This window comes from Schistocerca serialis, chromosome 6 (genome assembly GCF_023864345.2).
Source record: "Schistocerca serialis cubense isolate TAMUIC-IGC-003099 chromosome 6, iqSchSeri2.2, whole genome shotgun sequence".
NCBI classification, from domain to species: Eukaryota; Metazoa; Arthropoda; class Insecta; order Orthoptera; family Acrididae; genus Schistocerca; species Schistocerca serialis.
The window spans coordinates 116142706-116160744 of NC_064643.1; the positions used below are offsets into that span (position 1 = coordinate 116142706).

Genomic DNA, 18039 nt, shown 5'->3' on the forward strand with positions numbered 1-18039 from the left:
GTTTAGTGGAGGAGGGTGTTTGTGCTCTCAAACGTGGATGCATATAAGATCTTGGATATATTTAGCACTACAATCTTTGCAGATACTTGTATGTTGTTCAATTAATGTGGTGCATTGTTATTAATATTCTTGTTTTGTTTTACATGATAATTCTATGAGGAAGCCTATTTTTGAACTCACCATGTCTGGTGTCTTAAATCATTTATGTATATTTTGATATTACTTGTATGCTCTCTTACCATTAGTGTTAGGTATTTATCTCTCTGTCTTGAGTTTTACAGAACAATCACTTTACAATACATGTGCATATTGGTGAACATACAATACTGATACACATATCGCTTATTGCTATTTGATGTTTTCAGCATGTTAAACGCCATTTCTACTTTATTTTCATAATTTGAAATGAAGTTACATGTACATTGGAAGGCTTTTATGTTGACACTACTTTTTGATATTTTCAAAAAACTGATTAATGAAAAGCACATTGGGTATCATTCTCAATTTGAAATACCAGAGTACTTACAGAAATGTATTTAAAGAAAAAATAATCCTAATATTAGCTAAACAACCTCTGGATTTTTCTTTCCCTGAGGCAGAGGGTGATAAAAGTTGGCCAGGTGGGATAGGTCCAGAGACATAGCACCAGACGTGAACGCTCTGTTCTGAAGCAAGTATTGGCAAGAAGTGCCTCCTTCCCCAACTAACCACTGGGGCAGGGGCGCACTGGGAGACAAAGCTTTTGGCTCACTGTTCATTCATGGATTGATTAATAATGACTGCACTCTGCTTAGTCTGCTCTGAGGTTGTGAACACATAATTTTGTAAATATATACCAGCCTGGCATTTCAGTTTAAATCAGTTGCTTATTACAACACTGTAGTGTTTGTATGTCTTGACTGTTATGTATCTTGATGTAAGAACTTTATTTATCTTGCTTCATTCTGGGAAATGACCGTTAGGTCTGGTACTCTGTGCAAAATCTGCAGTTTAAAAATGAGGTGAATAGCTTGTCAAGAAATCCAGTATTCCTTGTAGCAGCAAACTGAATTTTATCTATTCGTGTGGTCTAAGTTCTGAAGGTGTTCCCACAGTGTTAAACTTTTCAGTCATCACCCACACAGCCTCCAAATTGAAGCTAGTATATTTTAATTATGAACTCCTTCCAAGTTCAATGAATCCTTCTGTAACTGTCTGATTTGAATAATTTTACCTTAGAAAACCTACATTTTGACCACTAGCCACCATGTGTTCAGTCATGAATGTGCACAACCCCATAATCCTAATCACAGTCTATAGCAAGGTAGAGCTAATGAGGTTCCATGGTCACCTACATATATGGAAGGTTTCTTCCTGTGTGTGACTTCAATACTTTTGTACCTTTGTATGTGATAGTCACATACTCGCAGGGCACACCAACGTTTACCTACCTGCAACTTCACAATGCTCTCCAAGCCCTATCGAACGCCCAGTTTAGTCAAATCACTCTAGACGAATTGCTGCATGTATCCATGAGTGTGACTGATGACATTTTTAGATCCACAGACCATGGTAAATCAAGCTGCATCTGCTTAAACCATAACTAAGTTTTTTTCACTGCTATGTAATTATCCACTTTCTAAAATTACCATCCAAAGAAAATGTAACATCAGCTTCTTGGACTTAGCATGAAGGATTAATTTCGCAAGGAATGACATCGACCACACTCTAGGAAACCCTTCCAGTATTTTCCTTAAGTGGTTTAAGGAAATCACGGTAAACCTAGATTGGATGCCTAGGTGGGTACTCGCACCACTCTCCTCCCAAAGATACGTTCACTGTCGTATCGGTGTGCTGGATTAGGCAGTGTGTGGAGGGATGTGTGTCCAGTGCTTCCACATGTATGTTAACATTGTAACAGTGTCTAATTTGTCTATGACATGGTTTTTATGGGCTAGCATATAAAACAAACTACTTACCAGGAGTGTTTCAACCAGGTCTCTCCTCGGACGCAGCTTCAGCAATGGTTCACTCAGTCTGATAGTGCACAGTCCATCCCCTCCTTCAAATTTGCAGAAACCGGCATTCCTAAGGCAGATGTTTCCTAATAGTTATATATTCTGAACACTGAATGACATTTAGTAATAATAACGTTAGAGGGATTCTGATAACTAAGCTGGATGGGCGCACAAACAGGCTTTACAGAACTTATAAAAGGAGTTTTGACGCCACACTATTCGAGATGTCAGAGAAGAGTTTTCTACCAACATCCCAGCACCAGAGATTTTCAGTCAACACTAGTATTCCTAATTTAACTCGTGACTTATTTCATACAAATTTCTGCATAATGGGTAATCTTGCCAATGAATATCCTATAGCGGCCCCTCAGGTCAATTGTACGATACATCCGTTGAAATAACATTTGTTTGCAAAGTGTACTGTATTTCGCATAATCATCGAACGACTGCGCCAACTATTTTTCATGTTCATAATAACCGTTGTGTTTCAAAAGCAACCGATGAAATGGGGTTTTACAAGTGGTCGATTGTGACTCCATAACCGAAAAAATATTATAGCAGCATTTCCTTCCAAAAGAACTGCTAAAATAATGCTAACAGTTCTGCGATTCCAAATCTGCCACAATTTCAATTATTCAAAATCTCGTTTATTTAAATGTATCGTATCTTATCTTCCTCGACATGGATACTTCGCAGATCACACTTAAGTTCCTGGCAGAGCATTCATCGAACCCATAGCTATGTCATGTCGATGACAGTATCTCCCCTATTTCGTGATAATACAAAACGAGCTCCTCTTCTTTGAACTTTCTCGACATACTCCGGTAATCCTACATGGTAAGGATCCCAGACCGTGCAGCCGTACTCCAAGCGAGGACGAAACCCGTAGTGTAGGGAGTCTCTTTAGTAGACCTGTTACATTTTCTGAATGTTCTGCCAATAAAACGTAGCCTTTGGTTTCTCTTCCCCACAATATCTTCTGTGTGTTCTTTCCAATTTAAGTTGTTAATAATTACAATTTCTAGGTATTTACTTGAATTTGCGCCCTTTAGATTTGACTGATTTATCGTGTAATCACAGTTTAACGGATACTTTTTAGCACTCATGTGGATGACCTCACACTTTTCATTACTTAGGGTCAATTGCCACTTTTCGCCCCCTACAGATATCATTTCTAAATCGTTTTGCAGTTTTTTATCTTAGTTTACTAAAAGATAAACAACAGCGTCATTTGCAAACAACCTAAGACGGCTGCTCAGATTGTATCGTAAATAATTTATACAGGGTGTTACGAAAGGTACGGCCAAACTTTCAGGAAACATTCCTCACACACAAATAAAGAAAAGATGTTATGTGGACATGTGTCCGGAAACGCTTATTTCCATGTTAGAGCTCATTTTAGTTTCGTCAGTATGTTCTTCCGCCTACGCTCAATGGAGCACGTTATCACGATTTCATACGGGATACTCTACCTGTGCTGCTAGAACATGTGCCTTTACAAGTACGACACAACATGTGGTTCATGCACGATGGAGCTCCTGCACATTTCAGTCGAAGTGTTCGTACGCTTCTCAACAACAGATTCAGTGACCGATGGATTGGTAGAGGCGGACCAATTCCATGGCCTCCATGCTCTCCTGACCTCAACCCTCTTGACTTTCATTTATGGGGGCATTTGAAAGCTCTTGTCTACGCAACCCCGATGCCAAATGTAGAGACTCTTCGTGCTCGTATTGTGGACGGCTGTGATACAATACGCCATTCTCCAGGGCTGCATCTGCGCATCAGGGATTCCATGCGACGGAGGGTGGATGCATGTATCCTCACTAACGGAGGATATTTTGAACATTTCATGTAACAAAGTGTTTGAAGTTACGCTGGTACGTTCTGTTGCTGTGTGTTTGCATTCCATGATTAATGTGATTTGAAGAGAAGTAATAAAATGAGCTCTAACATGGAAAGTAAGCGTTTCTGGACACATGTCCACATAACATATTTTCTTTCTTTGTGTGTGAGGAATGTTTCCTGAAAGTTTGGCCGTACCTTTTTGTAACACCCTGTATAGATAAGAAGCAGCAGAGGGCCTATAACACTACCTTGGGGAACACCTGAAACCACTTCTGTATTACTCGATGACTTTCCGTCAATTACTACTAACTGTGACTTCTGATAGGAAATCACAAATCCAGTCACATAACTGAGACGATATTCCATAAGCACGCAATTTCACTACAAGCCGGTTGTGTGGTATCTACAGTGTGGAAAGCCTTCTGGAAATGTAGAGATACGGAATCAATTTGAAATACTTTGTCAACAGCACTGAACACTTCGTGTGTGTAAAGAGCTAGTTGTGTTTCATAAGACCGTTATTTTCTAACTTCCTGTTGACTGTGCGTCAATAGACCGTTCCCTTCGAGGTAATTCATAATGTTTGAACACAATATATGCTCCAAAATCCTGCTGCATATCGACGTTATTGGAATGGGACTGTAATTTAGTGGATTACTCCCAGGGTGCAATTTGTGCTTTTACCAGTGGGGGGGGGGGGGGGGGATGTCTTAGGGGGTTAGTAGAATTAAATATGTTACTAGCTTGGACCGTGGCGTTACGCATGGTTAAACAGCTATTTATAAATAGATGTTAATGCCGAAACTCACTATTGACGCGTATGCACTATCAGAAAAGCCATCCCTTGTTATATCTTTAAAAGTACATTATAGGTAAAGCTTATTTACAAAATCATCTACATACAGGTACACATATACGAGGGGAATTGAAAAAGTAGAGGCACATTTGTGAAAAGTTGTACTTATTCTGATGATAGATAACTGTAACATATTAATAATACTAATAGTAAGACTTATTAAAAACTTTCAGTGTTCGGCTCCACAAATTTAAATTATATGTAAAGTTGTACTCCAGTGCTTGGGAAATAAACATCCCAGGTTGGGATGCATAAAACCAGAGGAGGGGATGGTCTGATGCAGAGGGGGGGGAAATCCCCCCCATCCCCCCCCCCCCCCCCTGCAAATCGCACACTGATTACTCCTACTTTTCTTGAATAATTTTGTGACTTTCAAGTCTTCGGGTTTAGATCTTTCGTCAAGCGAGCGGTTGTATATGGTACGTATAGAGCTATTGCATCAGCGTACACCGAAAGGACTTTAATTGGTATACAGTATGGACTTGCTTTTAATAAGTAATTTAAATTGCTTCACTGCTCCGAGGATATCTACTCCTAAGTTACTCATGTTGGCAGCTGTTCTTGATTCAAATTCTGGAATTTACTTGTCTTCTTTGGTGAAGGAATTTCGGAAGGCTGTGTTTAATAACTCTCCTTTGGCAGCACTATCGTCGATAGTATTTCTATTGTTATCGCACAGAGAAGGCACTGATTGTGTCTAGCCGCTAGCATATGACCAGAATCTCTTTGGATTTTCTGCCAGGTTTCGAGACAAAGTTTCGTTGTGGAAACTATTGTAAGCACCTCGCATTGTAATACGCGTTAAATTTCGAGCTTCTGTAAAACATCGCCAATCTTGGAGCTTTTGCGTTCGTTTAAATTTGGCATGCCTTTTTCATTGTTTCTGTAACAGTGTTCTGACCCATTTTGTGTTCCATGGGGTATCAGCTTCATAGTTTGTTAAATTATTTTGTATAGATCTCTCAATTGCGGTCGATATTATTTCTTTGAATTCAAACCACACCTGGTCTACACTTACATTGTTAATCTGAAAAGAGTGGAAATTGTCTCTCAGGAAGCCGTCAAGCGAATTTTTATCTGATTTTTTAATAGTTATATTTTTATTTTCGGATTATTTGGGGATTACAATATTCAGTCTCGTAACGACAACCCTGTGGTCAATAATCCCTGTATCCGTTTTGATGCTGATTACGAGCTAAGGATTATTTGTTGCTAAGAGGTCATGTGTGTTTTCACAACCGGTTACTATTCGCGTGGCTTCATGAATTTACTGCTCGAATTGACTTTCAGAGAATGCGTTTAGCAGAATTTCAGTTGATGTTTTATGCATACCTCCGGATTTAAACACGTATTTTCGCCAACATATCGAGGATAAATTGAAGTCAGCATCAACGATACCTGTAGAAGTCGGGTATGTGTCTGAAATTAGACTCAAGTTTCCTTTGAACCTTTTAGTGACTGTATCATACGAGTTGGGAGATCGGTAAAAGGACCCAAGTATTTTATTTCGGTTGTCAGCAATGAGCTCTGCCCATACTAAATCACAGGAAATGTCTATCAGTAACAAATACACCCCCGCCAGCTGTGTTTAGCCCATCCTTTCGAAATACCATTAGGTTCTTCGCAAAAATTTCGGCTGAGCTTATCAGCAGACGTAGCCAGCTTTCAGTGCCTGCAACGTTTCTATTAGGACTTGGAGCTCTGGTACTTTCCCAACACAGGTGTGACCATTTCCCTTCTACCGATGGTTCCTGGATCTAAGTTCTTCCTGTGTTCGACCTGCACCCTTTCAAACTGATGCCCTTTTTTGTGTTCCGCCGAGAACCTCTAACCTAAAGAAACCGCCCAGTCCACGCCACAGAGCCCCTGCTACACGTGTAGCCGTCTCCTGCGTGTAGTGGACTCCTAACCTACTCAGCAGAACCCGAAACCCAACCACCATAAGGCATAAGTCGAGGAATCTGCGGTCTGTACGGTCGCAGAACCGGCTGAGCCTCGGATTCAGACCCTCCACTCGGCTCTGTACCAGAGGTCCGTAATCGGTTCTGTCAACTATGATGCCAAGTAAGACTGGAGCGTTTACCAGTTCTGTTAGCCGCTCAAAACCACAGAGAATCCCTTCTGAGCCAAAGCAATCGGTACCGACGGTTGCCAACACCTGCAGTTGACTGAACCCTGTGCTCCTCATGGCATCTGGAAGGACATGTTCCACATCTGGAATGACTCCATCCAGTCTGCACACGAAGTGCACATTGGCTTTCTTCCTCTCCTTGACAGGCATGTCTGTAACAGGCCCCACAATGCACACAACATTCGAGCACCCAATTACCAAGAATCCCATCCTCTGATTTCCTGGACCTGAGAAGTTTCCTCTGAAAGAGGAGAAGCGACTGCATCTGGCTGAGGGACACTATCAGTCACAGACAGCACCTGCAACCTGTTTGTCAGATTAACTGGGGAGATCCTATGTGCTGCCTCCTGGAAGTCTTTCGCCACCTGCAACGCCCTGAGGCGACCTACCACTCGACTACAGGTGAGGGGTCAACTTCAGTGCGAGAAGTTAAGCACTGCTGTGGACCAATCAGTATACTCAGACGTGCTGCAAGTCCTTTGGACCCCCACGGCCGGCCCCCAACAGTGATACCGTTCAACAACTGCTTCAAGCTGTGTAACCGAAGCCATCACGGCCTGGAGCTGAGAGCGAATTGTAAAACCAACTCGTTTGTATGTCTGTGTTGTTTTAGGGCGCAAAAACAACTAGGGTCATACGTGCCCATGACAAAACTGTTGAACACGAAGATAAAGACGAGATAAAAACGGCTACATGTTAATATTAATTGACGGAAGAGAAGACAGCTGAAAACAGGTACTGTGGAGAAAGGTCTATAAAATATGCCGTAGACAAATATAGATCTTGAACTACAAGTAAATGGCCTTTGCCATATTGCTATGACGGATAAAAAGTAAAATGCAGTCGACAGCCTGTGCATCATTTGCTAAAAAAAAGGGCATTCCATCAGGAAATGGCGGCCTGTCAAAGGTTGAGTGCAGTGAGTACTAAGTGGTGGAGGAGCATCACTTAACAAACGGCGAGAGCTAAAACAACAGTGCCCAAAGCACAATATAGCAAAAATTATTGATCTCATGGCGAGAGAACCGAGAGGAGGTTGTCCAAGCCTCTCAGAGAGGCTGAATAACCCGTAGATTTTTCCCGCAGAGGAAAAGGACACCACCTGCTGACAAGCAGCAACATAGAGATCAACGAAGGGAATGTAAGAAATTTGTAAATTTGTGGTAAGATCCTAAGGGGCCAAACTGCTGAGGTCATCGCTCCCTAGGCTTACACACTACCTGATCTAACTTACGCTAAGTTCAACACACACACCTCACACACCCGTGTCCAACAGAGGATTCCAACTTCCGAAAGGGGGAGGCACTCGAACTGTGGGAAGGGCCTGAGACCATGCGGCTACCCTGTGCGATAGGAATGTGTAAACTAATGGGCTGAGATACTACGACTGTGGCCTTGGAAGCAGCATCAGCAGCCGCCTTTCCTGTCAGACCGATGTGACCAGGAACCCACATAAACATCAGAGTAGCTCCATCAAGAGTGAACAAGTGACAGCCTTCCTGGACCCGTTGCACTAAGGGATGGACGGTGTGCAGCACACAGAGGCTTTGAACGGCACTGAGAGAGTCGTAGCAGATGACGCAATTGAAAAGCATCTATCGCTGTATGTACTGGATGGCCTGATACAGGGCGAAAAGCTCTGCTGTAAATACTGAGCAATGTTCCAGAAGCCAAGACCGAAAAACATCGATGCCAATGCCGAAGGCGCGCCTGACACCACGGTCAGTCCGAGGGCCTTCAGTGTGTACAAACGTCTTTCAGCATTGCAGCGCGTCAGCAATCGTAAGTATCGAAATAATTATGAAAAATCCGCCTCGATTGCGCAAACTACCTGGTGTTTACCTTGGTTTCATGGAGGGTAACCACGCCTTCTTTAGAACAAATATAAAACATCTTCCCTAAATAGGCGTAGTCAAAGGCTAAAATCAACACCTACAGCGGCAAGATCCCATGGACACTTTTACAAATACATGGTACATATGTACCAAGTCAATAATGTAACTTATCTCAGCCCTGTGTGTGCTGCCTCGCCCCTGGCACCGTACGATGGTCACAGGCTCTCCACCGAACTGAGTCACCGCAGGCTGTTCATATGCGTGGCTATTGAAATCACTGCGCATGCGCGCGGCCAGGAAACGTTCTTCTTATTCATGGGAGCGGGATTACAAAGTTAACACGGATCGGGACCTAACTGATTGCCAAAAGTTGTCGCACAAATAGCAAATTGAGCAAATGATGAAAGCGATGATGCGGGAATTAAGACAAATTTAATAGCAACGCAAGACAAACTTTATGCACGGATGGTAAATCAGCCACAAGCTAATATGGAGGCCCTAGAATTTGGTAGAAATTACAACTAAACTAAAAAGATAGCTATGCTAAGGACGTTATTGTGAACGGATAAAATCGCACTAATAATATCTGCAGCAAAAACAACCATAGTCGCTACTCGCCATAATACTAAGCGGCCGACCAGGCCGTAATCAGAAGACGTTAAAGATTTATTATGGTGATGTAGCGACTATCGTTGTTTTTGCTGCAGATATTATTAGTGCGATTTTATCCGTTCACAATAACATCCTTAGCATAGCTATCTTTTTAGTTTAGTTGTAATTTCTACCAAATTCTAGGGCCTCCATATTAGCTTGTGGCTGATTTACCATCCGTGCACAAAGTTTGTCGTGCGTTGCTATTAAATTTGTCTTAATTCCCGCATCATTGCTTTCATCATTTGCTCAATTTGCTATTTGTGCGACAACTTTTGGCAATCAGTTAGGTCCCGATCCGTGTTAACTTTGTAATCCCGCTCCCATGCATAAGAAGAACGTTTCCTGGCCGCGCGCATGCGCAGTGATTTCAATAGCCACGCATATGAACAGCCTGCGGTGACTCAGTTCGGTGGAGAGCCTGTGACCATCGTACGGTGCCAGGGGCGAGGCAGCACACACAGGGCTGGGGTAAGTAACATTATTGACTTGGTACATATGTACCATGTATTTGTAAAAGTGTCCATGGGGTCTTGCCGCTGTAGGTGTTGATTTTAGCCTTTGACTATGCCTATTTAGGGAAGCTGTTTTATATTTGTTCTAAAGAAGGCGTGGTTACCCTCGATGAAACCAAGGTAAACACCAGGTAGTTTGTGCAATTGAGGTGGATTTTTCATAGGGTACTATCGTGAAATTCCGTGCGAAGGCCGTGAAACTGAAGACGATAGAGCGAGGCTGGATTAGTGTCCTTCGGAAACGAATGAAGGCCAAGGTGAACAAGGGCCGCAGCCTGAAGCCAAGGTGGTGAAGGGTTCACACCCTCCAGGGAAGTGGCCGGTAGTGTGAAGATGAGATGCCAGAAAAAGAGCAGAAAGCGAACTCACAGAAGTAACAGAGAAGAGGGACGCGCCCTATACTGGTGATCAAAAGAGTCATCGAAGAAGAAGGCACAGAATGGATGGTCACGCTTGTCAGACAAACGGCATGCATAGCTGCTGAGGGGAAAGTCACGACGGTAGGACAGCGGTAGTTCGCCAGCTAGTGTAAAAGACCACCGTGGCCAAATGGATGGCGCAGTGGTGGACAGTACTAGCAGGTGTAGATGTATGAAACAGGAATTTGGTTGCAATAATTACACGTCTGTTATTTTAAACTGATAAACAAGATTTATTCAAAATAATCTCCATTGCTATTTATACATTTCTACCACTTCTCTGGCAAGCAGTTCTTTTGAAGCAAACGAGTCAATGAGCCATTTTCGCACATTTTCGTACGAATTCAAGCGTTGTGCAACGAGAGCGTCTCCCAGCGATGCAAACAGATGATAATCGGACGGAACCAAGTCTAGAGAATAAGGCGCATGCCCTAGCATTTCCCTACTGAACACCTCGATCGTTTCCCTGACCAGTTTGGTGTGTTTCATGGGGCGTTACCCTGGTGCAATATGACTGTATTGCCTTTTCCCGTATTATGGCCGTTTTTCACGTAATGCTCGATGTAAATTGAACTTTAGCTGTTGGTAGTGATCAGTGTTAAAGATTTTACCAGGTTTTAGCAGCTCATAATAGATGACACCTTTCTGATCCCACAAAACACAGAACTTTGTCTTCTTTCCATAGCGATTTGGTCTTGCAATGGATGTCGATGGATGGATGGCCTGCATTCACGCGTGATTTACAATGCTTAGAATTCTCAAAATATACCAATTTGCCGTCACCTGTCACTATTCTTTTGTGTCCGGAAAGCAGCATTTCACAAGAGGTCTTTCGATTTGCTTGCCGTCTTTCATTCAGTTCACGCAGAACGCATTTTCCCACTTTCTACAACTTTCCAACAGCTTTCAACAGAAGAGAAATGGCTTTCTCCGTCACATTCAATTGTTCCGCGAGTTCCAGTTAAGTCTCAGTATCATCTTCATCCAATAAGGCCTGCAATCCGATGTCCTACAACTTTTTCGGTGGTTTCCCGCGCTCGTCGTTTCTCACGACAAAATCATCACTTTTGAATTTTTTGAACCACTCGAAACACTGCGTTTTCCCAGGAGCATGTTCGCCGAAAGCTTGGAGAAGCATTCGATGCGATTCTGCAACAGCTTTCTTCAAATGATAACAGAAAACGAATGCTGTCTGCAAATCGTAGTTCGTAGGCACAAGACTCGACATGTTCACAGGTTTGAAACACATACCGATGTATGCAACTTGGGTACTGTGTGTTGACATTCGTCGTGAGCCGTTACAGCAGCCAGATGGCGGTGCAGACGCGGTCTCACGGGCCCTACACTGACAGCTAGCACCATATACAGAGAAATTTCGGTTTCATACTTCTACAAGTGATAAGACGGTGTAAGAGCGAGGGACGTGCAGATGCGTAAACGAAACACCCACTGTCTAGTTTCGGACGGACAAGGGACCGGTAGAAACGGAAGAGGGTGGTACTATCTGCAAGCTAGGAAGTACCACTGAGGACTCGAAGGACATTCAGGGACTGCATACAGCGGCCCAACAAAGTTTCCTATCGAGCATGAGCTCCAGAAATTTCGTAGTTTTAACGAACGGAAGAGCAACAGGACCAAGATATGAAAACAGTGGAAGAAACCAACTGCGCCCCCCCAGAAATTAATACGAACGGTTTTGTCAGTGGAAGAGCGAAAGCTATTGTCAATGCTCCATGAGTGAAGGAGATCGAGGCATCGCTGAAGTTGCCGCTCAATGAGATAAGTCCATGGAGTACAGCAATAGATGGCAAAATCACTAACGAAAAGGGAGCCAGAGATGCCCTGCGGCAGACAGGCCATGATATGGTTAGAGGCGATAGCAAAGGGGATGACGCTCAGGACAGAACCCTGAGGCACATCGTTTTCCTGGATAAAGGAGTCCGACAAGAGAGGACCCACACGTACCTTGAAAACACTATCTTTTTAAAAATTTCTGAAGGAAACGGGGTATGCGCCCACGGAAGCCCCACTTGTAGAGAGTACGAAGGACACCAGCCCTCTAGCACGTGTCATAGGCTTTCTCCAAATCGAAAAATACGCCAACAGTCTGGAATTTCCGTAGAAGACCATTCATGACATGGGTGGACAAAGTGATGAGATGGTCAACTGCAGAACGGCATGAACGAAATCCACACCGTGCAGTGGTTAGTAAATTGCCAGACTCGAGCCACCATGCCAGCCGGATATGTATCATACGTTCCACCACCTTGCAAACGCAGCTGGTGAGAGAAATGGGGAGGAAGCTAGAAGGAAGGTGTTTGCCTTTACCAGGCTTAGCTGTGGGTATGACAGTGGCTTCACGCCAGCGCCTGCCCAGATGCAGTTGTACATATGAATCAGAAAGTGCTTGCCTACAAGAAAAAGGTGCTGAAACATCTTGCCCTGGGGTGGAGGATCGGGATGTAGTGAGGGCATGATCTAAAGGCACCATTGTAGCACGATTCGGAGAAGCGACGGGTATGGCCCGAGCCTCTTCCGCTCGTTTCTGATGGAGGAAGGCAGTGTGATAGTGGAAGGAGTTCGAAACTTCGGCAAAATGGTGGCCCAAGATGTTGGAGATAGGGATAGGTTCCATGATGACATCGTCTGTTACTGTCAGGCCGGAAATCGGGGAATGGATCTGTCCCAGAGAGCTGTCGAAAATTGGCCCACACGACAGAGGAACAGGTGGAACTGTTAAAAGAACTAGTGAATGAAATTCATCTAGCTTTTTTGCTATCCTGAAGAGCGGGAAGACACTGTGCACACATCTGTTTATAATGAATGCAATTAAGCATCATAGGATGATGGTTAAAAATGCAGAGAGCAATTCTCCACGCGCGAATTGCGTCACAGCATGCCTCAGTTCACCAAGGGATCGGGACAAGGTGTGCTATAAAGGAAATGGAACATTTTGCGGCGGTAAGGATAACTTTTGTAAGATATTCCACCCAGTCATAACTACTGGGGAAATGTTGTTTGTTGAAGGTCTCCAAAAGCCTCCAGTCGTCCTTAGTAAGCTGCCATTAGGTGGGGTAGGAGCCAGCAAACGAATAGCACATTGGAAATGGTCGCATGAGTATGCATCAGACAGAATGGACCACTTGTGCCGATGGGCAAGTTGGACAGATAGAATACATGTGCAACGAGTCTGAAAGGAACATGGTTGCCCCTGTATTACGGCAGGAGGAGGTCAGGTTTATTGAGGAGGTCTTGGACAGGTTCTGGGAGCACCCCAAAGGGGATGGTGTGCTTTAAAGTCACCGAGCAGCAGAAAGGTGTGAGGTAGGTGCCCAATAAGCTGCACTGGTGGCACTGAACGATTGAGGGATGTAAGTGATAGAAAGTGAAAAGGTCAAGTGAGTAAGGAAAAGGTGAATTGCAACAGCTTGAAGGTGGACAGTCAGTGAGATGGGTTGACTACGAACGTCATCCAATATGAGCCATGAAATGGAATATCGTCCTCATGGGGAAGGTCAAAGCAAACTGGTAAGAAATGCGAGAACTTAAAGCGGTCGTATGGGCGCAATTTTCTTTCCTGGAAGCAAAGAATAAGTGGACGCTGGAATTCAAAGAGCTGCAGCACATCCTGTTTGTGGGACTGAAGGCCACGAACGTTACACTGAAAGAGAACCATAACGAAAAAGGAGGGCGTGGGAAGGGGAGGGAAAAAATAAAGAATAGTCACCTCAGTGGCTGCTGAGTGCCAGTCTTCAAAGACTCCTTGCTATAGGGCGCAGAGGCTGGACGACCCTGTTCCATGAGATCTACAGAGGCTCCACACTCTGCCGATCTGGGGAATCCAGGGAAGAAAAACGGTTGGCAGCGCGCACTGGCTACATTAAGGTTGGCCAGGCGAAAGTATTGTATGGAGACACCATCGAAGAGGACCTCAGAGTCGCCACAGGAGACGGACGTTTGTCTTTGTTTGACTTCTTGGAGCCTTTACAGTTGGCAGAGGACAACTCAGATATTTGTTGGCTGAAGGTACATAGGAAGTCCTCATGGGAGTATTCCTTCTGCTCTTTCCGACCTGCTGGTTGTGTATCAGGTGACTTCGCCTCAGGAGGCGAATGTTTGTGGCTTGTTGCACAACTCAACGAGGAGGTGGTGATGCTACAATGAAAGTGGTCAATTTCATGTCAGCACTGAATTTGAGGTCACATCTCTGCGTGGCCATGTTCTTCATGGAGCGAGATGTAGCAAGAAAAATACTATAAGTGCCAGATGACATAACACAGAGATTGCGACTAGCCAATAACTTGCGAGCGACCGGGTAGTGCACTTTTTCATTTACCCGAATCTCCTAGAGAGCCCTTCATCGAGATACATGGGACCATCTCGAGCGCCGGCGGCATGGTTGCCATTGCAGTTGATACAGCGGAAGGACGAGGCAGACAATCACCCTCGTGGACAACTCTACCTCAGGTTACACGGTTGGCTGTGTGGCGACAAGACATTCGAGTGTGGCTGAAACAATGACAGTGTAGCAGCGCATTGGGTTTGGAAGGAGGCATCTATCTTTTTCATCACCCAATGGACGCCAATGGCACACTGATCAGAGAGGAACACTAGGATTTCTGCCTCGGTCAGACAATCGAGAAGCTTAATGTAAATAACACCATGGAAAGAATTCAGAGTTCTATGGGCCTCGACATGATGTCGACCTGGGGCTGGGAATTACGCGATACCCAGTGACCTATGACACGTCTGACGCATGGGCCCGCCTACAGGAGTGCACAGAGAGAAAGAGAAAAAAGAGAAACCCCAAACGACAAAGCAGAGGAAGGACATGAGAATGTGAACGAAGCAAGGAAAGAAAGAAACGAAAAACAGTGGTGAGACTGTTCTTGTCAGCTACATAAGAAAATGCAGAACATTCCAAGAAACACCCCAGCATGTTCCCCGAGGGAGGAGAAAAATAATGGCGAAAGAACAGACATCCAGCATAGAAGGAAAAAGATGCTGCAAAGACTGGGGCCCCTGTGGTAGCCAAGTAAGAACCCACTAAAGACACGTGAGCCCCTTGGGTGGTAACCAACTTGTCTCTCATCCACACACAGCAATCAATCCAATTATGTATCATGGAGCTATGAATGACTAGCACTCGCTGTCACTTATCTCCATTCATTAGTAGCAGATATGTTTTGTAGATTCTGGTGCACTAACGCAATTTTAAACTAAATTCTGTATTTTATAAGTAACACAACTGATTTTTAAAAATTCAGTATATTTTAATTAACTCAACCGATTTTAGTACATTAACTAAATACCTAATTTTTACAATAACTCAACTAATTACATCATTATACTTAATAAAAAATTGATTTCTAACTTCATTATTTCATTTGCAACATGATTGTAAGATAATAACATGTATCAGTTAACAAAAGTAAGTTATTTTTTAAAAAATTACATTCTGAACAAAAGTGTATTTGATAATCAAAATATTCACGGGTGTACTGCCGATCTACAGTGTCCAACGGGCACAATATTTCGGTGATCATACATGTCGCCATCATCAGGTGAACTGATGGACTGAGGTCCTGTGAACGCCGCGACCGAACCCAGTTCCCTCTGAGCAGCCATAGCATACGGATCTCCGTGCCGGCACGTTCACAGGAGCCCAGTCTGTCAGTTCACCTGATGATGGCGACATGCATAATCGCCAAAATATTGTGCCTGTTGGACACTGTAGACCGGCAGTACACCCATGGATATTTTGATTAAATAAAAATATATTAGTTAACAAAAGTAAATTAAAAATGTTGCAATGTGATTGTAAGTAATGAAATGTATTAGTTAAAACTAAAGTAGATTATTTTAAAAATTGTAGAGTGTGAACGTAAGTAAATAAATAAAATAAATTAGTTAACAAAGTTTAATTATTTTAAAAAATTTATTTTTTATTTTTTCTATCTTTCTTGAAATTTTTCAGAAATGCATATAACCATGAAGTTAACACTTTTATAATTTTTTAAGTTTTTCATTCATCTATATACAAGCAACTATCATAATTAATAATTTTCAGTAAGTAATCTCTGTTGTGCAATGTATGTAAGATTCTTTATAATTACATAAGTGTCATATTGATTACATAAATTCGATAATTAGTTATAAAACTAAATGGATTAGTATCAATATCTGATTTTGGTAAAGTAATTCTTTTAAAATCTAGAAATGCATCATATGCTTTGAGAAAATTATTTGGTGGGTTAATATTCCACATTTCTTGAGGAAACACTTAATTTCTACCATTTTTAAATATATATTCTGTAGTTTAATATTATCAAATAATGATGAATAAACTAATTGATTATTTTTACGATTTTTCTCAAATACAACAAAAACAAAAATTGGCATATCAAATACTGTAGAGTTACACTAATTTATTACATCTAGTTAAAAACTGTTTTTACTAGATAAACCAGCAACTTCTTCTGTTTGATGTTGATAAAAAGAAATAGGAATTTTAGGATTTTTAAAAATATTTTTAAGTCTTCAAGTTTGTAATTGGCTTCATATTTAACAACTGGTACATGTATTTCCATAGTTTCCACAACTATTTTACATTCTTTAGGAAGTGTATTTTTTAATTCAACACCTTCATCATTTGGTTCAAACCAACATAGAATTGCATCTCCAAAAGATGAACTATGTGTAAAAACTACAGTTAAGTCTCCTTCAATCATTATTTCTTTATAACCTTTAAAAAATTCACCAAGTGGATAAAGTACTTAATTTTTTTTACTATTTATTTTCCCTGTATAAAGAATATCTCCTTCTAAACTTATTTTGTCAGTAACAGATGAAGTTAGATATAGTAAAACTGTTGATTAAATAAAAGTATGTTCAATTCTATTTAATATATTATTTCTTTTTTTTATTGTTACAGAGTCAAACAGTTTTGTTACATAATTATCAATTAATTTTTTGTTTGATTTCCCACCATAAGTTGGATAATCTGTACCATCATTTCCAATGAGACTAAAATTCATGTACAATTGTGCATGATTTGGATGAAACCAACCATTTCCAATATTTATTTCAATTTCTGTAACTTTGTTAGTAACATTTAAATTATTTTTGATTTTTTTTCATTAACAAGAAATGAACAAAACTGATAACTTATTTTTTTATTCATCATTGTTTTAGCAATTACTTATTTATTAAGGAAAAAAATTTTTAAGATATTTCTAAGACAACTGTTACAGTAGCACCATTAAAGTCAATTAAATTATCACTTTCATCAGTTATAGTAGCTTCTAAATCTTGAATTGTATTAAAAATAGGAATATTCACAAGACAATTTGGTTCATGAATTATTGGTCCACCAAACTCTGCATTATGTTTGAATGAAGCAATAATATTAGTTTCTTTATGAAAATGATCATTATGTTTTAAATACATTCCATCAGCAAGATTGAAATTTATATTGATTAATTCAAAAGGAATTACTTTAGGAACATCTTGTTTTCATTAGCTTGAACAACTTGATTACTAAATCCAAGTAAGCCTCTAATACTATCTGCTATATTCATATACAATTTTACATTGCTTTCAATAGTTACTCTGTTTTAAATTTCATATGCTTTAATGTGTAGTTTAGATTATTTCAAATATATAATTTTTTAAAATTTTTTAAACGATATTGACCTATATATTCGTAGATTCTTACTTAAATTGCGTTTGAGTTTCGTATAGGAGGTGTAATTTCGAGTTTTAGTTACTGTAGTCGTAAATTCAGG

The 18039-nt window shown here is 41.5% G+C and overlaps 1 protein-coding gene across 1 annotated transcript in view; it reads right to left on the reverse strand.

Moving 5' to 3' along the window:
- Window positions 1–18039, reverse strand: part of LOC126484674 (DNA-dependent metalloprotease dvc-1-like) — a 56177-nt gene that overhangs the window by 11020 nt on the left and 27118 nt on the right. Inside the window, exon 2 of the mRNA XM_050108268.1 lies at window positions 1959–2067. Within this exon, the coding sequence (XP_049964225.1) occupies window positions 1959–2067 (109 nt within the window). The remainder of the gene's footprint in view (window positions 1–1958; window positions 2068–18039) is intronic.